At 35.3% G+C, this 25,151-nt stretch overlaps 1 protein-coding gene across 3 annotated transcripts in view; it reads left to right on the forward strand.

Moving 5' to 3' along the window:
* Positions 1-23,744, forward strand: part of stk32a (serine/threonine kinase 32A) — a 31,604-nt gene extending 7,860 nt beyond the window's left edge. For 2 of the 3 annotated variants that reach the window (XM_015349435.2, XM_006631818.3), the window contains exons 5-13: positions 4,594-4,767; positions 13,111-13,148; positions 15,413-15,502; positions 16,897-17,000; positions 17,465-17,581; positions 17,920-18,045; positions 18,314-18,442; positions 21,609-21,673; positions 22,533-23,744. In XM_015349435.2, coding sequence (XP_015204921.1) covers positions 4,594-4,767; positions 13,111-13,148; positions 15,413-15,502; positions 16,897-17,000; positions 17,465-17,581; positions 17,920-18,045; positions 18,314-18,442; positions 21,609-21,673; positions 22,533-22,647 — 958 coding nt within the window. In that variant the 3' untranslated portion in view covers positions 22,648-23,744. The remainder of the gene's footprint in view (positions 1-4,593; positions 4,768-13,110; positions 13,149-15,412; positions 15,503-16,896; positions 17,001-17,464; positions 17,582-17,919; positions 18,046-18,313; positions 18,443-21,608; positions 21,674-22,532) is intronic. The other variant, XM_015349438.2, reaches the window with a different exon arrangement.
* The last annotated feature ends 1,407 nt before the right edge of the window (positions 23,745-25,151 follow it).

A 25,151-nucleotide genomic window follows, 5' to 3' on the forward strand; every position in this document is an offset into this window, starting at 1 on the left:
ATGACTACTGTATATGTGTAAACTAAAGGGAATTTGTATGATAAATGAATGTGTCAATACATTTGAAATGCATGGCATTACATGGTACAACACTCCCTAAATACCCACTGAAGCTATTCAGTACTCTTTTGGAAATAAATGCCAGAGGCGGCTGACTGCTGGTTTAAGACATGACCTGTTGACAGAAGCGATCTTTCAATCACAGGCCAGTTTAACATTGTTTTGACAGACCACCTCAGAGTGACTTATATTCCACTTGTCTTACTCATTTTTTATATCAAGTCTTGCTTGTGGTGCATCTTAGAATGATGCGAGATAAAACCCAATACCAATGTCCTGGCTCATTGCAGAAACAAAACTATTTGACTTTCTTGTAAATTAATCTCTCTCTGTATTAACACTGTAGCAAAAGTAATGGGACTTGAGTTTTGACATGCAACTTGTGACTCTTATAAATCTGCCTTGCCCCAGGATCTTTACTGTCATGATTCAGTATTACTAAAAAAAACACAGGCACTGCATTCACTTTTTAAGTAATGACTAACTGATTGCAGCCTTTTGAAATTAATCAAACTAATGAACTAACATAAAATGTAGTACAGTACACTGTACATTACTTGCATAGACCTTGTTTTCACCTACTTTAATTGTTTCACACATTGGAATTATTTGCTCATGTGTTAAGCGTGCTGTTGATGCTTGTGTGGACAAAAGGACTTGAGAGTTCTTGATAATTCTTATATCAGAAATGAAACTGTGAATTTTCAGCTGTGACTTTAAATATACTGTATATCCAGAGCAGCAGCAAGAAATGCAGACCCTTGCCCTTGGCCAGGAATGAATGCTGATTATGAAATATATATTGGAAATTTGCTAGTGGTGACATAAAAGCCTTCACTTTTCTCTTCAAGAACTTCCTCATTAACGTAATTGTCAAGGATACACAGTCTAATGGAAAATTTGGAAGCAAAATATATGCTAAAAGCACTAGTTTCCCATTTTTCTTTTTAAAACTATGAGTGTTGGATTGTGCCCGTGATGATGAGTTTTCTTAGCTGAAGTGCATTTGGAAATTCATGCTGCATTCTATGAAATGAATTAGCATTGTGTGATGGCAGGCTGCTCTCTTATGTGGCTTTCTGTGAAATGTGTTTTGGAAAGTTCACCACTTGGTGATTATTGAGTAAGGTGTGTCTCCCTGGAGTTTCTGTGAAGGGAGATGAGAGATCATGAGACGGGAGTCTGATTTCCCCAGTCGAACAGCACCAGGTACAGTTTTAATTGCCCTCACCAGCTGCGCAGTAAAAAAATAGTTATTTCGAATTCTAATTTTGCATAGAGGAAAAAGAGTACTGATTTCCTCAGAAGCGCATCTAGCAGTAACTCAGTCCTTAGACCTTGAGAGGAAATACTGTATCTAATGAGTACTATGAGAAAAAAATGTTGTGGTTCAGGTATGAGTGCATTTGTCACTCATTTGGTTACATATTTGGTTACATATTTAGTAAACAACTGGGCAGATGTGACACATGTTTTATTAAATCCCCCAGAGATATACTCAACTGTACACAAAAAGAGTAGAATACGAATAGAGTAAAAGCACAATATAAATGATCAGAAACTTCAAATTAGAAGTTCTGTTTGTTGGTTTTGATCCCAGATAAAATCAAAAGTGTACTTTTCTTTTAATATGTGTAAATTCCATGTACGCAAAACATATTGAACTAGCAATCTATACTGCTATAAAACATAAATATACTGTAAATAACGGATATAAAAATACTGAAGTACTGTAAATAGTTTTTGCTTAGAGATTAATACATTTCAGTATGCAATGTACTGTCATGTTCAGTAAAATGTCTGGGGCTAGCAGTGTTTTTCTCCATGTGTTTTTGGTATTTAAATGACCCAGAGCAAGTAGCTATTAACACATCACAGATGTGCCCAAGATATTTTAATCTAATTCTAACTGGATATTAATGACAGAGGAGGCAAACAGAAGTGCCAGTATAACACAATGCCCTTTTTTTCTAAAATAAGAGGGAGAGAATGAGAAGAAAACTCTGAAGAAAAAATTATACCTCAGTTAATGCCTATATTGTGCTTTTTTGAAATAGGTACAATTATATTTCGTGAAATACTCCTTTGTTTCACTGTCCATTTTTAACCTTTTTTTTCTACAGGTGTATTGATGTAATTGATTGTTTTAAGCACAAATAATTTTTCTGGATCTCAGAGCTTAGCTTTTTGTTTTGTTCTCCAGTCTGATTGATTCTGCTGTTCAAGGAGTTAAATCATACCATGGATGCATAGAAAGTAGATTTTCTATTAGGTTACGTTATTGTTTCTAGACAGCTTGACCCTTTCATGAGCAGTAGTACTACAACATGCAGTATTTAACAGAGGAGTTGTTCTTTATGATGTATTTTATTTTACTTGCTATATTATACACAGTTTCATGCACTGGATACCCTTAAATGTTTCTGTTCTATTAAATACAGGAGATGTTCCTATCTGGCCAGTTTATGGTTACAACTCAGAAAATAGTCTATGATGTACTGTATATACTGTAAGGGGAACAGGGAAATGGAACCCTATTAATACACAATCGATTGCTGTTCAGAGGTTTCATAATGTCTACTACATTGCTGGCAATCAAGTGGCACACTAGATATACAGACATGCTGTAGTCTGCACAATCGATCCTCATTAATAGTTTGTTTAATTGAAGTGGGGTCTTGGTGATATGGTTAGGAAAAACCCTGTTGTCCTTGTCTGAGGGTCTGTTGTATCAGGGTTTGCTTTTAAGGAGCACATCAAGAAAAATAAAAAATATACAATTTATAATTAAGTAAAGGATTATCGAAAGTAGGACAGATTGGTTTTAAATAAATTAAGACGGTGTTTAATTCAATTACAGGTGGGTTGGACCCATATATAATGAATATATTCTGAAAACAAAACTGAAATAATTTAAAAATACTTACTTAATTATTTAACAGAGCAGACAAAATGTTTGCTGACATTTGAATAGCATGTTAATGGGTCCAAAATCCAAATGCCAATGCAGTTGAAAATTCTAAAGATTTTGTAGAATGAGTTTTCAAACAGACATTGCATGCAAAATCCTTGCAGATAATGCCCCTACGTTTGTTTTCCTGAGTGATTGATGCCCTGAGAACTTGCAAGCTCAGTCAACCGACAGACTGTCTCTCAATAGAATGCAGTGTTGAGAAAGAGTGGGCACTGTGGTTTGATTCTAATGAATGAGTCTGAGGTAAGCTTGAGGCTTACATTAATTTTCTAGACGTAATGAGATTTGCTGCAAGCTTGCTTTAATCTGTCTGGAAAAATCAGTCTTCCAAAAATGCAGGCATCTCACCACACTTCAAGACCAGTCAGGGCTTTTCAGACCTAATATTGCATTTTTCAAAACATGGTCTGATTGCATTTTACTTGGTATTCATCTGTCAAACCATGTTAAAATTATGCCCTCAGAATACTTTTAGTTAGAAAGTACTGTATGTGATGTGTGCTATAGTTGATTCTCAGTTAATTAAAATCCATTACCCCAATGCCATTATCCTATTAGTCTCTATGAGGGATCTGATTTGTGACCTTTCTGCCAGATAGTTCAAAGGGAAGTGTGCATAATGAATGGCATTAAAAACATGTTGCAGGTAAATAATAATTAAAAACAATGTGTTTATCTGGATAAAACTGATGGAGTACAACATTTCTCCATTTTACAGGTTTGCACAATCGAAAAACCAAGCTTAACCCTTATATAACTTTCAGCTCCTTAGAAATCTGTCTTCAGATTACTTCACTTTATAACACATCTCTAGGTTCTACTGTCAAACTAGTTTGCGCCATTATACAACTGCCGTTGAAGCCTCAGAGAGGCTTTGTAAAGCAGGTGAAAGGTGGAAGGCACTGCCACATTGCTTGACTAAGCTAATATGAGGTCTAATATGAATCCTAGTTATATGCTCCTATAGGAGTTGCTACTAGTCATGTATAGAACTGTAAAACTATCCATATAGTAAAAGGTAACAACATCGCAACAAAACATCCTGTGATAACTGTGATACAACTTCAGATGTTTATTGTTCTTTTTGCATGGTACATTGGATATAGGAAATAATAATCATATATAGGGTGTTCCTTAATGTGTACAAAAAAGTGCAAGAGAATTGGTGCTAAATAAAGGCTGTGAAAACATTTTCTATTTGTACTTGTGTCACTTCACATACTGTATGTTTATTTAGACAAAAAAAACGTTTATCACTAGTTTGGTTAAATTCTGACAATGAAGAAACAAGCCAACAAATATAAAGGGCTAGCATACTTTGAACCAGGAATGAAACAGGAATGAACCAGAGAGGCAGCTGCAAGGGTGAAGCTGAGGTGGAGACGTGCTAGCAGGGATGCTAGAATAGATATGTGCAGAGTTGTGAACAGGGGACAAGTAAATATTCATATATAAAAAAGTGGAAGTGCACCCAAATGTCTGTTAAATTACACCACATACAGTATTGTTACTTCGTTCACACCTCTCTTTCTGCTCTCCTCCCCACCATTTTGATCCAGGTATTCCTTTCAGGATGAGGAAGACATGTTTATGGTGGTAGACCTCCTCCTAGGAGGAGACCTGCGCTATCACTTGCAACAGAACGTCCATTTCTCCGAGAGCACGGTCAAGCTCTACGTCTGCGAGATTGCACTGGCCCTGGACTACCTGCAGAGTCAGCAAATCATCCACAGGTCAGCCACTGCACACACACCACAGGAATATCAGAGGGGAAATGAAGGAGAAAAATCAACAGCTGTGTCTTAGTGGAAAACTGGATTTTCATCAACATACAGTAGTTTTAGTCAGGAAACAGAATATTTAAAGTTTCATAAGGGAAACAAATGTTCCTTTTGCAAACAGAAAATATAGACATTTACATACACTGCAAAATTTTGTTTGGAGTGAGGCATTAAAGCACATTGTTTTACCATTTAATGTTGTTGTTACAGGAATACAAAAAGGCAGTGTATTCTTTAATCAATTTTAAATATTTTTCTCATTTACCCTCACAGAAGGAAGTAATCTGATCTTGTTGCAATCAACACAACTTTTCCTATTTAATCAGCTCCACTCCAATCTGTCTAGACTCTGCAGAGCTGAATTATGCAAACTAAGAAGTACAATGTCTAAATTTAACCTCATCTATATGTAAATTAAAACTAATTACTATACATGGAAATAGCAAATGCACTTTAATTACACTTTAATTATGCCAAGGAAAATATGAAAATAATGTCAGTACTGTGTGAGCAATGAGTACCATTCAGCAATACCCCTAAGAGTTGCATTTAGTTATTTCTGCAATTCTTTTATTTGACACAATAAAGTGTATGGTACTCAGGACATACAATAATCATGGGACACAGTTTGTAGTAATTGATTTTGTGGTGTATTAAGAATCTAACCTCCTTCAAAAGCACCCTTCCACCATAAAGCATTTCCCAATGATCAATATTGGTTTTCGTCTAATAATCTAGTTCTCTTCTTTGTTTCACATTAGGAATACTTAGAATACTGAAACTCAACATTAAAAACACCACGTAAAAATAATTTCTTTTAAACACCTGGTCTCTACTAGTAACAAAAAGGCAACATTTTGTGGTACTGTAGTGCTACAATCCATTAGAAGCACACAAATGAGTGGAGAGTTGTAGAATTAGTATGTACCGTATGGCATTAGTTTAATCATCAAACAGGACACATTGATTTGAAACTAGTCGAGAGAGGTTCATAAGAGATGTTACATAATTACTGTACATCATTCTTCTTACATTTATTACATGCAGGAGACAAATACAAGTAGAATAGTGAGTCCACTTTGTGGCACAGATGAGAAGAAATAAATACCCTGGAGTATTCACTTCCCTGAACTTATGTCTGCTTCAGTGAATTCCATTATGAACACCTGATGATTTTACAGGATATGGCTAAGATATCTCTAATGCTTTGCTAGCTGTAAAATACAACCCAATCATGTTTTTATTTTGATGTAGGGATGTAGGGAGTGACATTTTATAGGGCTCTACAGTTTCTGATTGATAAATAATAGCATTTTGTGCTCTTTCCTGCTTCCTCTCATATAGATTAAGATAATGTGGTGAAAGCACATAATTTATTTAGGCTAATAGAAATTCTAAATAAGATGTCTTTAGAGCCACAGAGGCCAAGTAAGTGCTTATAGACTAATAGGGTAATTTTTCAAACTTTGTGCAAAGGGAGGGTTGAACAATACACTATTGAGATAGGGAGAAGAAAGCCCAAAAGGTAGGAGTATACTTTATCTTTATAGGAGTATACTATCTTTATGTTTCATAGGAGTATACTCCAATTTCTTTCAGGTTATGCTTGTAATGGCCTGAATTACAAGGTAAAAATAAAGAACCCTGATGGTTCTCATGTAAAAAAAAACAACAATAAAACTTCAGTGGTGTAAAATGAGTCCCAAGGGGTGAAACACAACATATGTAACAGATTCTCTGCAATTAGGCATGTGATTAACAGAGAAACTCAAGGTACAAAACAAGGTGAAAGAAATAATATTTTTACACTGTAGGACTCTAGAGAAATAGGACTATGAGGTATTCATGAGTAATGTATTTGCAATGTACTGAAAGCCTGATTGAAATTTGAAAAGAAGTCTCTAAAGAAAGTTTGATACAACCATTACTGTTTATTCCCTTTTGAATACCTTCCCTTATTCTGTGTATCTTTCTTACACAAAAAATAATTATTTGTGTTTGTAAGAAAATTCACTGCTTTTTAAGGGGATTTTATAGTAATGTTTCTTTGAAGAATAGATCATCTCCCTTACTCTGCTCTCCCCATTCTGAAACTTTCCTCAAACTCAATGTATTAAATACTAGATACTTGAAACGTCAGATGAAACCTTGACTTAATGTCCTCTATTTGGGTAATTATGCCTTAATTTTTCTCATTGGCATCAGGAACTCTAAATTTATCTGTCATTCACCCTTGGTGGTGAATGTGTCCATTTACCGTAAGTTTCAAATTTCAAATTTCAAAACACTTCTACACTAAGCCAAAATACAGTACCTAGAAGGAGTTGTTACATTCTAATGAGTTTAACTGTACTATTAATATTAATATAAAACGACTTAAATGTGTCATATTTAGAGAGGACTATATCTTTCATGGGCCTCTAAATGATTCCTTTCATGCAAGGAAATTGAGGGCTGTTCAGAATCACAAATAATCAACGTTAATTATTACAACATATATGAAAATGCTTTAAACTTTAGGAAAACATATCCCACAGTCCTTAATAAAGTCAAAGCAGGACATCTTCAAACCAGGCTAATTACTGTACATCTGGAGTGAATCTGTAAAAAAGACGACATTTTAAATCTGATTGCTCACTTGGGTTTTGGGTTTTGGGTTTTGGGTTTTGGGTTTTGAATACAAAAAATAAGACAATATATTTAAAATGAGCAAGTAGAGCAGTGTACAGCCAAGAACAAATGTGAGCTTTGTTAACAAAAGTAAAAAGAAAGTAACATTTACATTCTCAGTAAGGCACTTGGTCCTGTGATCTTGCCTTGTTTACTGTATGTACTGTAAAATGTATCTCTTAATATTTTGGTGACTCTGCACAAGGTGGTTGACAGCACTGACAGCACCTTTCCACATTTTATAAGCACTAACAGAAAAGCAACTCTGAAACATACAGTATAAGTATTAATGGCATGCTGAACATTACATTGAGCACCATGGAGAAAAAGAATGTAATAAAATGACATTGATGAAATGTTTATGTTTATTTAACAAGTCTTTCTTGTTTGGTCTTCTTCCATCTTTGGAGAAGCTGGCTGTAATTGCCTTCTCTGCTTCTTCTCTCTCTCTAGAGTTTAAATCACAATTTTATTTTTTATTTTTTTAACCAGATCCTCCTGGATAATAATTACTAGTAACAGAAATTCTTTAGTCAATGCCTTAAGTTTTTTTTTTTGGTCAATGAGCATCCACCCGACAGTTCCAGATCACATTATTTTAAATTTGAAACTTCAGATAACTCTCCTAGAGAGTTACTCATTACTGTGATTAACCTGGAAAGTTTCATTTACTGCAGCCCACCATTGCAAGGGTTTGTTAATCAGAAGGCTTTCTGAATCTACTACTGAATTGAATGAATCTTTTAAATCACAATTTTATTTTTTATTTTTTTAACCAGATCCTCCTGGATAATAATTACTAGTAACAGAAATTCTTTAGTCAATGCCTTAAGTTTTTTTTTTTTGGTCAATGAGCATCCACCCGACAGTTCCAGATCACATTATTTTAAATCTGAAACTTCAGATAATTCTCCTAGAGAGTTACTCATTACTGTGATTAACCTGGAAAGTTTCATTTACTGCAGCCCACCATTGCAAGGGTTTGTTAATCAGAAGGCTTTCTGAATCTACTACTAATTGAATGAATCTTTTACAGGCAGATAATTCTGTTTTACCTCCCAAACACCTACTGAAGTTCTTGTATTACGTGAAAGTGTAATGCTCCATTGTGTACTTCTTTAGTGTAATTGCATGACCGAAAAGTATGGGCTTTAAGGAAGTATTTTCTCAGAGGTGTCTTATCTTCAGGACAGGTGCTCAGCAGCACTTGAGTTAATCTAACCTGTACCTAATGACACACAGAATGTGCATTGTTTGCCTTAAAGGCATCACAGTCATCTGACCCCTAGTCTTTCCCCCCAGCAGTGCCAGGATGATTAGGTTACAGGGTGCTCATCTCGGTTACAAGGTTCATTTTAAAAAGTGATGTAATTAGGCCATTAGATCCAGGTAATAGGTTGTTAGACTAGTGGAGCCTGACAAAAGGTGAGCAGATCAGTTGCAGCTCTCTACCATACTCTAGCTTACAGGATGTATAATGAGATTTGTTCTATGGGTGGCTCAAGAATGGATAACAGCAGTTTTATGGAAACCATTTGCCCTGGAATGAAAAGGAAAACACTGCTGTGGTCCTACAGTATCTCTGTCATCTCCAGCCTCCAGGAGGGGGTGCACACTAATGCCAAGTCCCACTCCTCCTGCTCACACCCTGGGAGATTGTGCTCTGTGACCCTGTCGAGTCCAATTACTGTTTTGTAACATATACCGCTCCTGAATGTTTTCTCGCCTAATGAAAGCTATGCTCCCAGTAGATTAAGCTCTTTCTATTGGTACATTTCCTTCTTAGGAGATGAAGAAATAATTTTGTTCACAACGTCCTGAAACAAATGATGTTTTAATCATTTAAACCCTGTGCACTGCATAAAAATGTCTATCTTCATGTATCCACATTTTCTGAACAACACAAATTTGAACTGACAAAAAATATTTAAGACCTACGAAGCAAGTGTCTTGTATTTTAGAGTTTCTAAAGGGCACAACATAAGATCTTTGTAAAGTGAGTCCTTGACTTAACATATATTTGATGTCATGTTCCAAGTACTTGTCTCTTTTCTTAGGAAAAAAAACACTGGCCTCTCTGATATGGCTGGATGTCACTGATTGTCTGCCATGTGTTAATGTAGAATGCCAGAAAGAATTGGTCCTTTAGGAATGAGAGAATGTGGGAAGATAAACTAAATCCTATATTCAACCGATACAATAATTGTGACACATTACATGTTACACATGCTGCAACCCTGAAATTCATATTGCATGCCATTGCTTTAAAATGCTATTAACTCTTGTATAGAAACAACATCTCAACCAGCAGAACTGCAAAATTGGTTAATGCAAAGTTATGTACTGAAAATCTTGTGTAGTTAAACTAATCTGTATATTTTGAAGTCCTTTTATACAAGTAGTCTACTTTTGTAAAACTATATTGGTGATAATACTTAATCTGTTATCACTTATCTTACTGCACTCTATAAATCAGGCACACTATTATCTGTTTGGAACTGATGCAGAAATTTCTAATTGAGGGAGAAAAATAGTTGCATCTGGTAATTAACTAGAGGTGCAGTGCGAGTGCCAAATGGGGCCCATGTAAGGCACAGCTGTCAAGTTTTAAAACCTCAAGATGTATAAATCATTGCTGAAAGCCACATAAATTGAAAGACCAAAAGGTGAATATTTACTATTGGTTATTTCTCAGAAGCACAGGGAAGCTAATTATGGTTCGCCTGAGGAAAATCCCAGAACCTACAAGGTGAAATTAAAGGACCAGCAACGAAGACAGTGACGCACAAAGTATAATAAGCTGTTACACTTAAGGACCTCTGGTTCAAACGAGAAACGGAATAAGACGATAAATGAATGCATGGATCATATCATATTATATCATATCATGGGGGTGACACGGTGGCACAGTGCTTAGCATTTCTGTCTCGCAGAATTTGATCCCTGGGTATTGTTCCTGGAGTGCCGTCTGAGTGGAGTTTGCGTGTTTTCACAGTGCTTGCTTGGGTTTGTTCTAGTTTCTTTCCTCAGTCCAAAGATATACTGGTGCTGTAGGTTAATTGGTTTCTGGGAAAATTGGCCCTGTTGTGAGTGTGTGCATGTTTCACCTGTGATGGACTGGCATTCTGTTTAGAATGATTCCTGCCTTTTGCCCATTTCTTCCTGACAACATGACCTTTAATTAGATGAAGCAGTTAGAAAATGGATGGATTATATTATGGAAGGGAGTATTTATCTGTTGCTGAATTAAAAGCTGATAGTCAGCCTACCGTATGTTTTTTGTGAAGATAATGATAATAAAGGTATTAACAGAATGTCCGTTGCTGAATCAAGTCAAGAATATATATACTGTACACTCCTTTTTTCTAACATAATCCACTCTGCTCCTTTGGTGAATTTAGGATACATAATATTGGATGCTTATCTTATTATATAATTTCCATGGCCAGTAGGAAGAATTTATTTGGTACGATTAAACTGGTGTCATCCAGCTTTTAAGGTTTAGCCTAAGACCAGGGTCATCACTTTCAAATGAAAACCTCACCACCTATTAAGCACATTAATAAAAGTGAAGTGTTCTGAATAGTAATCAGAATATAATTGTTAATAATGGGATGTGGCAGGAATGCTTGAGCAATTATTATTACTTGTGCAGTTTATAGAACATGTTGGCTATCTGACCGCAAGCTTGGGTTCTGAAAGTACCATATTGCTATATTGCCATGTGAAAAAAACCTAACTAGTGTACATCTACTTGCCCTGTTGCTCCTATAGTGTTTAACTGTGATCATGCCCTTTCAAAAGAACATAGTTTCCCTTATACTTCATTTGAAGGAAATGCCAACTAATTAAATGTAACAACTGTGACTTTTTTCACCTCCCTCCTGCCTCTGTCTCTCTGAAGCAAACTGCTCTAAACTCAGTGAGGGATCGGGACCATTTCATTCTCTGATCTTTGATATGTAAATTGTACTGTCTTCAGTTTAGGCCTTTTCAGTCAGAAGTAATACACATACAATCACCTTGAAATCTATTCTTATCTAATCTAATGTTACTGCAGTGCACAATAATCTCTGGTTTCTCTGTTGTATTCTGTCTAGGGTTGGATGGATTAAGGTGCATTTCCACTAATAAAACTATGAATCACTGTATATTCATTGGCACTCCAGTTGATATTAACACATAAAGGTCATGCTTAGTTCATGTAAATATACTGTACACAGCTTCAAAGGAAAATATCACTTATTTATACAGTATATGTGTGGTTAAGAAAAATAAAGTATATGGATTTGGAATATTGATAAAATGTTTTGGCGTACTTCTGAATGTTCACTCATGACAGACCATGATACCCCTGAATGACTGTAACCGTTGCATCAGTGGGAAATGTGTTACAGTGGGGACTTGATTCAGCATCCAACCAAAGGGGCAAACTAGAGTGTATTTCACATTGAAATGTAAAAATAAAGAAGAAAGAACACAAGGTTTCAGATTAACTATATATTTCTAATATGTTGTAATACCTTTGTAAATCTCTTGCAGTTATACAGTAAGGGATAAGTTTCTTTTGATGCTCAAATAAATATGTATTTAATTATGAAGATTCTTTAGGTATAGCCAATATTACATTCATACTGAAATTTCACTTTCCTTTTTAGACCCCGTCATTTTACATCGACCACTGAAGACTTTTTTTTTTGTGTGTAAAGGTATCAATCGGGAAGGGTGATATATAAAATGAATGAATAGAAGGAACTTACTAGTATGGCTAGCTCACTGTTTGATAGCATTCTGTTAGTCTGTTGACCAAGTAATGCACCTTAACAAACTCCTTTTACTATATTAATTCATTTGATTCACTGCCTTGAAAGTCAACAGATGTCTTCTTGGTCTGAGAAAATATTTTGAGTCTTTTCTAACAGCACTCTGAACTTAGATCAATTTCTTTTCTGAACTGTCAGGCCCCATTAAGTGCAAACACGTTTGTTTTAACCATGGCTTGCTAATTATGGGTGCTCTCATGCCAAGAAGTAATAACAAATCAGAAAAAAACAGGGCACCTTGTACTGAGCATTTTCTGAGCAAAAACCTCTTTATGTTCCAGAAACTGGTTACGACTTATTTATAGTCACTGTCTGCCTCTATAAAACACCTAGGACGTTTGGGGTGAAATATGTATATTTTCAAAGCTTTAAAGTGTATAAACAACTACAAATGCACAGTTGCTTTATAAGTTTTTTATATACAGTAATGATTTTCTTTAAAGATAGAATTGATTTATCACAGGGGGGATCATCAGTGATTATTAAAGATTCATCATTTCCTCATAGTCTAGTTTAGGTTAAAGGATTTGACTGTCGGTATAATTAACTGTACAGACTGGCTTTGTTTTTAAGCTAAACAGTTTTGTTCTGGAGCATTGAGGGCAAAGGTGATTTTTCTTTAATGTTAAGGGTTAAGAGTTAATGTACCTTTTTTGCTTCTAATCATTGTCTTACAATTTTTAGAACAAGAGATATCCATTTGGACTGTTGGCACTATGCCTTTTGAATGATGGTAGTCTTTATCTACTGTACAGTATACTGTAAGTATCAGACTGAGTTAATGGTGATTCTTTCCCTACAGGGACATTAAGCCAGACAACATTCTGCTTGATGAACATGGTAAGTGCTTAAAAGCATGTGTATTATGTTATGTCATTCCTGGATTTTTTTGATCTTGCTAGAAAAAACCCACGTGTTGAGAAAAGGGCAGCCTTTCAATTGTTTATTGTGTCTCCTAAAAACGAAAACTCAGTTTCATAGCTACTGATATTACATGTTTGTAGCTGCAGATCTTAACATAGCAGAATAAAAGTTTCAAAACTGCGTTGCTAATCCATTAGTGCTCTCATGAAGATGTACATCTAGGAGGCTTTTGTACCAATTATGACGACAGAGTGCTAGCTGTCAGCTGAGTAAGGGAAACATTAATGTTCTGTCAGCGTCCTGTAGTTGTTGTCAGGGAAACAAAGAATATCCGTCGCTGCATAATGCAAACTGGGATAATCCTTTGCCAGCAGCAAATTACACTTTGGATGTTAATGTCTTGAATCATTGGTTTAAATTCCAAATAGTGATTCCCATAAAGTGTTTCTTTCTGCATTCACTAATAGACAAAAGATCAATTTAGACTATATACTGTATGTGACAGCAAAACTAGGAACCCAGAGGAAAAAAAGGCTTTTTGGCGAGCCAAGGTGTGTTCCTCAAAAGGAAATATTTAGCTACAGGACTATACATTTTCTTCTTCTGTAAACATGCCTCCCTCCCTTCCTCCATTCTGATCTCAAACTTCTCTAATTTTTTATTTTCAATCTCGACCAGCAGAATGCTCTCCAAATTCTATATACAGTAGATGTATAAAATCAATTGGCCCTCATTTCACAGATAGGTTAACAGCCAATACCTAAATATATCATACATTTAAAGTAATTACTCTTGGCATAACATAAGCAGTTGAATGACAAAAACGATTTAAGCAAACCAAAACTTAAAATTACTTGGTCATTTTTAAACTAGAGATAAACAATTCTTTGAAGGAACTGCTGTAGTAAGCAATTTGCTTCAGGAGAAGAGGATAATAAATGGATTTTATGGATGCCCTATATGATAACATTTCTGAGGGTAGATAATTTTTATGTCAAACGCTTCAGTGAAGTTAAGGACTTGGCAGGTTGAAAAAATATGTGTGTACTTTGATGCTCAATGGTGCATACAGTTCACAGGAGATAAATGATGATCTCAACACATAAAGAAATAAAAGTTACTATCTGTGTAACTCATGCCTGCCAAGGATGAAAGTTACACCTTATGCTTTTACAACTATACTTATTAATCCACACAAAGCGATTTGAATTGAAACATTTTTCTCTGATTTGTTTTAAATGAATGCTGAATATACATTCCATTATGTACTTTTTCCATATATTATATTTGATTACTTGCAACTAGCAGAAAACGCAGCATAGTCAATTTTAAATGTGCTCAGTTCTAAGGTAAGAAAGTGAAGTAGGAAAAAATGAAAAGAGCATTTAATGGAAAAAGAACAAATGCTTTTCACTTGCCATAACCCCCTTGTGTTAAACCAGGGATGAATACAATCACATGCACATTTCCAGAGAAAGTTTTTTTTTTCATAATCTTCTCCAGCTCTCCCACAAAACTTTATCTTTTGTATCTCTCACTAAAGTGCTTCTGTGTGCATGAATGCTTTTCATTATTTGCCGTGCTGTTTTACATTCAGAGTGTAGCTATCATTGCGAATTGATCAGGGACACTCAGTTTAACGAGTTTTGGCTCCGCAACAAAATATTACTGTAGGGAGGACCAGCCATACAGTACGTATCTGTGTCAGTAATAATCCCTGCCTGGTTTTTCTTATTTCAACAAATTACAACAATGGCAAAGCAAGGTGACACTGGTGAGAAGCAGCTTCAATTTCACCAGACGCGGGCTATGCAGGTGTTCAGACACATCATTGACACACTCCAGTTTTGCTCTTTGCAGTGACAATACATACTGTATGTGATACCTACATCAGAGGGCTCTCTCATGTAATTCTGGCTTGTACCTCTGAGGACAGCCAGTCTCTCTGTCTAAAGTGTATTGATTCGTTTATGATATTTATCCAGAAATTCTAGTGTGTTCTTTGAAATCATTTACCATCAGATTAAGAAATGCATTGGAACTTCACCTATACTTGATATTCATATTTTAAAGTCAACGCCTCTCAATGATGAAAGTGGAATTCCCAGATATTTCTGTGTATGGCAGGTAGTCACACATCGTTCTGAGTTTATTTTGTGATTGTACATGACAGGTGTCATGTAAAATACCATCCTCACAAGGATAAATACCCTGATTTTTTGCCCTGTTGTATCTTCCAGGCCATGCACACCTGACTGATTTCAATATTGCTGCAATTGTGAAGGATGATATGCGGGCTTCTTCTATTGCTGGGACAAAGCCCTATATGGGTAAATACTGTCTCATATGCTACATGAAACAGCTTTTCCTTTATGGGGTACTGCATTTCTAAATCACTCTTATATATCTGAAATGAAACAAAATATCATCATCACCTAAATAAACTAGATAAGCAAAACCATTTGTTCCTTATAATGAGGAGAGGAAAACAAATCTATGTATTCATTTTAATAATGAGTGTAATAAACAGAAAGCTAAAATACTGAACTTGAATTTTATTTAGATACAGTATGTCATATAAAGGTGAGGTAAATGTTTTATTTTCCCTAATGTCTTTGGTATTTTTTCTGCATAGAAAACAGATTCAGAAATTCTAAAATCTCTAGTGTTAAACCTAAAGACTCTGGTATTCTGCCTCCCTGGTATGTGAGTAAATGATACTTTTCTCAGTTCTCCTTCAGATACTGATTTCTTCCAATTTAATTCATTTTCTGTAATTTTATTGAACGAAGCTTCTACTGTAGCTTATTATTCTCCAGATAATGCATTTGGTCAGTCTCCTTGCAGTTCCTAGTAATCAAATACAATTTAATCTGATTATTGTTGGGTCTAATATTGTGTAGATCCCCCCTGAAGGAGATGTGTCTGGTGGGAAGTAAATAAAATGACTGATACATGTTTTTACTGGGACTGACAGAACAAAATCATTAATGATACAAGAGGCTGAGGTTAAGTTTTTGTTAGCATCGGTTCACTGAACTGAGGCTTCAAAAGGGTATTAGAACAAAATCTAAATAAATTAATTAAATAAGAAATATTTTCTGTACTTATGGTTAATGAGATAAGTGACCAGAAGAATAATGTCTTGGTAATTACTTCATTTCACAACAATTGATAATCACTTACTCTTTGATGAGATTTTAATTTTACACTTCATTTTATATTATTTTATTTATTGCATATTTTTCCATTTTAAATTAATATTTTGTTTCTTTAGTGTGGTAGTTTTGTTTTAACCACTATTAAAGCCTCATAAAAGCAGTATATCAGATATTATTCCAAAACCATTCATAGATATATGTGTGTACATATAGTATATCTGTGAGCTAGAGACAATATGGTACATGTACTGTATATATTTTTGCAGCCTCCTCATAATTTGACAAGCAGCATAGTTTAAAACAGTGTATACCATATTCCATTAATACTTCCTTGTACTCTACATTTCACTATGCTCTACCAACTAGATAGATTACTTCTTCATGACTCTTCAATGTGTCTTCTTTACTGTTTATGATGTCACTATGCTCTGCTCCACTACTCTGCTTTTACCATAATAAAAACATCAGTAACAATAGTCCTTATTGACACAGAACACAATAAAAATGCCTGCAAAGATAATCACTAAGATCACTTAACACTCATCTCTGTGCTCTTTTTTAAGCTCCTGAGCTGTTCCAGCCTTTTGAAGGGACTCACCCAAGTTATTCCTTCAACGTAGATTGGTGGTCCTTAGGAATCACTGCCTATGAGCTCTTAAGAGGACAGGTACAGACACCTGTGCACTTTTGGGTATTATTTTCTCTTGGTGAAATACTGTATCTGCCATGCAAAAAATATCTTTAATAACTCCAAATGATAAAACATGGTAAAATAAATCAGCATAAAGGCTGAGAACATTCATTGGGAACATCAGATCTACTGTTAGCTCCTAAGATGCCTCATCCCTTTTACTGTACCTATCTGTGAATTGGAGGAGTGTCACAACATCAGCAGATACAGCATTGTACAGTATGTCACTCAATGTCAGGACTCTGTGGGCCACACAGATAGTGAGATATGACAGAATTATTCAAGCAACAGAGCCTACTATAACAAATGTTCCTACCTTGTCAGAAAAGTCTGTCTGATGCTTGCAAAGCATCATATCAAAAATTATTATAATGACTTGTTTTTCTTTCTTGAGCTGGAGATTTCTTACTGCAGCCTATATATCTAAATTTCTTTACTAGAGACCCTATGTAATGCGATCCAGTACACCTACAAATGAGATTCTACAGGCTTTTTACACCACCAATATCAACTACCCCTCATCGTGGTCGGCAGAGATCAAATCCCTCTTGAGAAAGGTAAGGCAACCGAATTAGAATTACAGTTAGGTGTAAGGTATTGTCAGCAGCTGTAAAGCAGAAAATAGAAAGTAGCCTGTCATCATCACTTCATCAAACAAGTGAAATGAAGTACATGAGGTAGGTTCTCTATATCATCAGTGATGTGAAGATGTCATTCAATAGAGAAAAGAGTTTGTTCTTTGCCCCCCCAAGAGTAGCATTGCCATGAACTTGGCTGTTAGTTTTCTTAAGTAAGACATTCTATTTTTTATTAAGTGGAGTGTTGTAGCCACTTGCACTTTACAGTACATTTGCAGTTTCTAATGTCTGACCATTTGCCATATTGTCTTCTTCAGTTGCTTTGCATCGAGCCAGAGGATCGAATTTCATGTTTGTCCCAGCTGCAGGATGTCCCTTACTTGTTGGATGTGAATTGGGATGCAGTTCTGCAGAAACAGCTACCTCCAGGGTTCATTCCCAATGCAAGTTTAACTTATTATTATCTTTATTTTTTAACCCATGTCTCTAGCTAAATTAGCTGGAAATTCAAGAATCTCTAGGATTTCTTTGATAAACACTATTGAGATCAGTCACTATTCACAAAGTATGTATCAAGGTGGGCTTTCATAATTATTTATTATTAAATTATAATTACCACTGATTTACTGCTATGGACAATAATTACAGTTCATTACAGCAATTCTAGCAGTTCTGTGTGTTTTTTTAACTTGTTCTTTTTTTCTACCACAGAAACGGAGACTGAACTGTGACCCGACATTTGAACTGGAGGAAATGATTCTGGAGTCCAAACCTCTCCACAAGAAAAAGAAAAGACTGGCTAGAAAACTGAAAGAAAACAATAAGGATAACTCCCCTCAGGTTAGACTAAATCACGGATATTACAGTGGCTGTGAAAACCTATTTGTATTAAACTGAAGTCAGAGATACTTAAAAGCATAAAGGACTTCAAACATATGCTGTTGTCTATGCTGATTTCCCATTAGACCTTAATGTAGTTCAGAATGAAAGAAGATCATATTATATATCTACATTCAGGACTTAGAGAAAGTGTCGAATCATTCTACTCTTTTTCATCCAATAATCATAAATTACTCTTGTCTGGTAGATTTTTTTGTGCCAGCAAAGCAGCAAAGGCTAATTTAATATCATACTAAGAGAAGATGATCAGCATTAAACACATTATTTTATTAATTCTTGTATTAATGGAGAGGGTCAGAGAAGCTGGCATCAGTGGTTTAATTAAAGTAGTTTTCAGTTTTGGTCATTTGTCAAATGCCTCATGCTTGCTTGTGTCTGTTCAACTGACATGTATTGATAAGGAGACACTTTACTCCTTTGCTGTGTCTTTCCAACCTTCATGCTGTTTCAGTAGCCCCAGTCCTTTGTGTATAGACTTACAGTATTACACATGCAATTGATGATGCTCTTACAGAAGTGCAGAAAAGGGTGAAGTTTGTATGGTCTTGAAGCTACAGGTATCATATACCTAACTCAGAATGCAGTTCTGAGTTTTGTAGTACTGTACATGATCTTCCAAATAACTTAAATAGTATAGGTAGCATGGATTTATATTGTTGATTGATTTGGTGTTTAGTTCTCTGTTTTGTAGATTACTTTAAAAATCACTTTAGGGAGTAGTGGAATAATTATACTACAGGCTGTTCCCAAAATGATCAAAATTGTATATTCAACATTGTTTGACAGAATCTATGAAAAACTAAAATTAACTGGTTTTAAATGTCTGCTAGTTTTAAGTATTGTAACTAAACAATGTGCATAACTTGGTATGACTCTCTTAGCCATTAGGACCATGATAACAAGGAATTACAAGGCTTTTCATGGTGTACACTATAGTGTCCCCTAGTGGTTATAGTTTGCATACAAGCACCTTTCCTGTATCATAAAATAGTGCCTTTAAAATATGTGTATGCAGTTGTCAATACCACATTCAGTTTATTATTTTATTTAACTTAAATAAGTACAGTGCTTTAATGAGTATCAGTAAATAAAACTGTGCACACCATACTGAGCACTATCCATCAATGTTTTTTTTGAATTGGTACAATTTTCTAATAGCAACTTAGAAATATATTGAAGAATGGCACACACTGAATGGTAATGTGAACAGAAAAGCATTTCATAACACTTGCTGTGAATTTCAAACCTCTGCAACTAAAAAGTAATTTACACAATTCATTGAGATTCTATAATCTAATTATTGTCTAATGCTGTGGCTTGATGCAGCTACAGTAGATCTGAAAAGCCACAGAGCTATAGCTGTAAAAAGGAAAGTGTTTAGTGACTAAGTAGAAATCTTGGCAAATTAAACCAGTTAAGGCAATGATTGATCTGATTAAGTAATTAAAAGGTTAAATGGATAAAAAAACAATAAGATCCTGTATTTCTTCATGATGTTCATTACTAATCTTGCATTCAACAGTATGAACTTATGGAGAACATTGTGTCAGTCTTCTCTCAATTTACTGATATGGTGAAGGACTCAAAGAATCACATTTATGAGAACAACTGCAAACTAATATCTTTGAGAATTAACAACGTATTGTGCAATTTGTTTCCTTTTTCTATTTGCTCCATCTGCTTGAATGGTCCAAGCAACAAACTTTAACTTTTTTCTTTTCATAATTAGCATTTCTGATAAAAAAAAACTTTAAATACATTGAGCTCTACTTTAAAACACAAGTGGCTGCTTATCACTGTACTGTACTGAGGATATAGTGATCAACTACAGTATATGCCACATGTACAGTAAGATTACTTGTGCCAGATGACAATTTTGTAAATTAAATAAAACCATACAGAATATACAGATTAACACGAGTGATTTATTTAGGTATTAGAGGTAATTTGGGACTTGTATTAAAGTCCTCTCAGGAATGCAAGGCAACAAACCTGTCATTTCCATTTGCTGAAAAATGAAACAAAAGCTTTTGTTATGCAAAGGCTCAGAAACAATTGAAGGCGCCTTGCAGGAAATTGATTTGCTTAGACTTTAATTTAAAAAACACGAAGTTGGCACAATAAGACATTTTAAGACCAGGTAGCAGAAGTACTGTAATAGAAAATGCATAATGTTCATCAGCCCTGATGAATTCGTATTGTGTTTACAACAACTGCAGTCTTTTTTGCTGGAAAATCTGAAATCTACCATCAGCAGAGATGAACGTTAAGGTGTCTACTCAGAATTGTCTTAGTCAATATAAAATGGTAAAACCAAATTTATTTTTGTTTTAAACACTAAAAGGAGCCTGCCCTATGCAGATACATACTGTAACTTGTGTGTCTATACTGTAACTAATCAGCCTGAGGACTGAAAGCCTGATTTTTCTAGAGTTCCAAGATTGTACCTTACACAGAGCAGATAACCAGAGTCTGTTCATTCAATCCCTCAAGACAACAATATTTATCTTCTTTTGTCGTATCTAAGATTTTTTACCAATACTGAGATACCCCTGGAGATATCTGCACTGCTGGCAGTAAATGTGTCACATTAACAGTGTGAAAGGCATTGATGGAAACTGCCAGATAGGAGCAGACCTAATTTTGGAGCTTGTGTCTGCAATAGATCTGGAGAGATTTGAAGTGCCACCATGAGTATAAGAAACAAAGTTTTGTTGGGCTTCCTTAAAATGATACAGAGGGAAAAAAACAACAGGGATGCAGAAATGCCCTGTGATGACCCGCTGTTATTGGAGCAATCAAAAATTTGGTTTTTCAATCTGCATTCTACCTTGAGCTTTTATATCAGGAAATTGATTAAGTTTCATCTGTAACCCTTACATTTGCCTGTAAGGTTTTGTTTGATGTCTTGTCTTTTCTCTCTGTGCCGCTAGGTGATGGCATACAGTACAGCTGCCTGGCTTCTGAAGCTATTAATTTGTACTGTATCTTTTCACCATTTGGACGGGACATTATCTGGGTGTGGATGTAGAGATTTTATTAATGTAAAATGAAATATTAACTTTAAACAAGTTCCACTATCACGTCTCTTTTTTTCAAACTGCAGAATGGACAGCTACAGCACCGTCTGGAGTGTGTTCGACGGGATTTCATTGTCTTCAACAGAGAAAAGTAAGCTTCAGCTTTGCTCATTTAAAATAAATTGTGCCCTTAATAAAAATAATGAGTAATATCAATGAGTAAAATGTTTTACTTACAAGCAACCAAAAACGTGTTTTCTTCACAATGAGGGTTGCACTTTTTAAAACCTTTTTTTAAAGCAGAGATCAAAAAGGATAAGTCTAACTTTTCTCTGGGAGAAGTGGTGAAGAAAGCTTGCCTTTGATGTACCTTATGCTTCTTGCATCACAAAACTTCTGTTCCAGCATTGTGGGATTTATATTTTGAGAGTCTGTATCAAATTTGAGCTTGCAGAGTAGCAGCTGGGATTATAAATATGATTTAGAATAAAAACAAACATCAGAGACATACAAGGGATGCATAAAATGACAAACAACAGACAAAAGTAAAAAATGAACAAGCATGGAGGAAATTCTTGAATGACAAATCTTTCTTTCTGACAAGATTTATGCCTCTCAGTGCATCCTGAATATGTAATAGCAGCCACTGATGTGTTCCTCTAATGAACTGAGTAAGATGCCAAGTGCCCTTTCTCCTGCTTCATTTATTCTCTGGAAGCTTGGCTGACCTGCTGTTACCCAGCATCCTCTGTTCTCAATGGGCAGTGTGAGGGACAAGGAATTGTTAACTCAGCGTAATGAGGTTGAGCCAAGCTATTTACAGACTCTTTCAGTTTAAGATAGGATTTCACCACCACGCAATTAAAACAGAAGTTGTAAGATTATGTTCGTTTAGACTGGGTAATAAAATGTTTGCTGAGGAATTCTAAACAAAGTGTTTCTAAAAATATTGTACATGCACAACTTATGTCATATTGTATGTGTAATTAAATCTTTTTTTTTCTCCTAAGGTTAAGGAAGGACAAGGAAGAAACAGGGATAAATGTCACCAAAGAGAAAGAAAAATATGAAGAAACAGAAGATGGCCAAAATAATAATGTACCAGTTGCTTGTATCTCAGTGTAGCCTTTTTTATCACCCCCTGTCCAGCTACAGCTCCTCAAATACTGTAGCTGTTTCTATGTGCAGACTGCATAAGCACACAGCATTGTAGAAGGACTAACTGAGCCACTGCTACAGTACTAATTATATTTGACAGATCCACACAGATTCTTAAGTGTAAATAAGTAAACCCCAGGAAAAGGCGCATTGTCCTCCTTCACACAGACGTTGCCCACTTTGCGTGGAAATTAGCTGCCTGGAAATGAGCTGCTTCAAAATAAATCAGAAGTTACAAGTAAAAGTAAAATGGCTGAACAGAGGCCTCATTTGCCATGGCAAGACTTTAGTGTACAGGTTAGTTTCAAGTGAGTGACATTTCTACAGCACCCTTTTGACAGTTCTTGGGCCCTTGAAAATTAAGATTCCAACACAAAAATAAAACTGCTTATGTTCTGAGATAGCCCTGGTATCCAGCATACCTAGAGCTGTTCAGGTTTGTTAAGGGTCACTTTCTCATTCTATCACATGAATAAATAGAGCAGTGAATTTGGTGAAGAACAGCAGCACCAGTACAGTAATTGTGTAATTGTTGTTACTGAATTGCAATAATACATAACAAATGGATGAAACCTGATTATTCAGCTCAGGAATGATAAACCTTTTTTTAAAATAAAATATTTCTGCACTAGTTACAGGTCCCTATTCAGCTGAGTTCAGTTTTAGCTCTGTGTAAAGCTCAGACATTGCTAAACCACAAGCACCTGTTGAGTTTTGTGTTTCTCATAAACATACTTCATAGGATGTAAATGATTTCTGTGTTTACAGTAGAAGAGCAATAACAGCTTTGAATATTTGTATCTATCATTCACTTACTATATGTCTGTTTCACGTGATAAATTATGTATGTTTATTAAGGAAAGGCTGAACAGAATGGCGCTGATTTGAAAGATCAAGGACAAATGCACTTGTACTGTATGATGACTGTTGGCTTTATAGAGTTTGTAAATAGCTATTTGTACTTTTAATCTGCACCTTTATGAGGAAAAAAAATAAACCTGTTGCGTTTTCACTTAGTGTAAAAACCGGCATCGGTATCAGGTAAATAAAGAGGCATAGTACTACATCGGTGTTTTTAAAGTTCTTATCAAACCTTTACATTCAATGAAACTATAACACTACCACCTTGTGGTTTAAAAGAGAAACCGTGTCTCAATGACCGCTGCAGGCTTGCCAGGAGACCGAGGACAAATCAATTTCATTATGTACTAGACCCAAACAGAGGAATAAGATTTATTTGTCTTAACAAATGAAGTGATAAATTAAGACTTTTATCATATAATCCTATCTATCACAGTACAAAAAAAAATCAATAACATCTTTAAGGTTTTAATGAATTAGATATTATTTGTTAGGACCTGGCCTTTTTTTTCAGTTTCATGTTCATATTCCACTAGCTAAGATAAAAAAAAACTTTCTCTATATGAAATGGGAAATATACTGTACAGTGAATAAAGCAGGTTACTGTCAGATTACTTGAAATATAAACTGTATCAATCTCTTCTTTATGGTCCATTCTGACCCCATGAGTTTTAACATAATACAAAAATGTGATTCTGAATTTCAAATTCTAGTTTTCTTTATCTTCTTTTTCCTTCAAGGCATTTACTTTCAATTTAGAACTCCAGTTAAACTGTCAAGCCATCAGTTATGTCAGTATTTACTATAAAAAGCAAAGTTTTACAATGGATTAACAGTCTAATTTTAGAGACTAAATATGCACATACAATTAATATCCTTTGTCTCATGAGGACCTTTTCAATGAAGTCACGTGGAAATCTCAACCTTTATTTCACAATAACTTCAAGTAAGTAGACTACAATTGGTGAAAATAAGGTGGGGTTTAAAAAAATAAGGAGATTGAATGTCTCAGTAAACAAATGGCCTTTCTAAATTTAGCACTTTAATCATAGAAATCAATGATGCAGTCAGAACAAGTCATTTTGAAAACAGGAAACAGGGTTAGTTTTTGTTTCACTAACTAAAAAGGTAGATTAGCACACAGTATTTGCCACTATTTCTTTGTTAAAAGTAAGAGCTGGGGAGAGTAAGTTAACTTCAGGTAACTTGCACTAACCCCTTGATAAGTGCAAAAATAACAGTAAAAACTAAAAACATTTTTGGGACCATTCCTCAGTTTTTTTATATTGAATTCAGTATTCTGGGTAGATTGATGTAGGCACTGTCAGGCCCTGTAAACCTAGAGAATGCTCTACTTCTGTCCTGTTCCTAGTTTCCTGTGATTATTCATGTCTTTCTGGTGTGTCTTGTTGTGTAGCCTATTTACTTCCTGTGTCTGCTCTGCTCCTGGCTCAACATTGAGGGTACGGATGTCCTGAGACCCGCCTACCACCAGGTCACCCCACGTCCATGGCCTGAGTGCATAAGTTTCTATACCGACATTGTCTGACCCCCTGCACCTGGGCTAACCTCTGTGTTGCCCCCTTTACCGCTATGCATAGGGTCTCTAC

This window comes from Lepisosteus oculatus, chromosome 11 (genome assembly GCF_040954835.1).
Source record: "Lepisosteus oculatus isolate fLepOcu1 chromosome 11, fLepOcu1.hap2, whole genome shotgun sequence".
Classification (NCBI taxonomy): domain Eukaryota; kingdom Metazoa; phylum Chordata; class Actinopteri; order Semionotiformes; family Lepisosteidae; genus Lepisosteus; species Lepisosteus oculatus.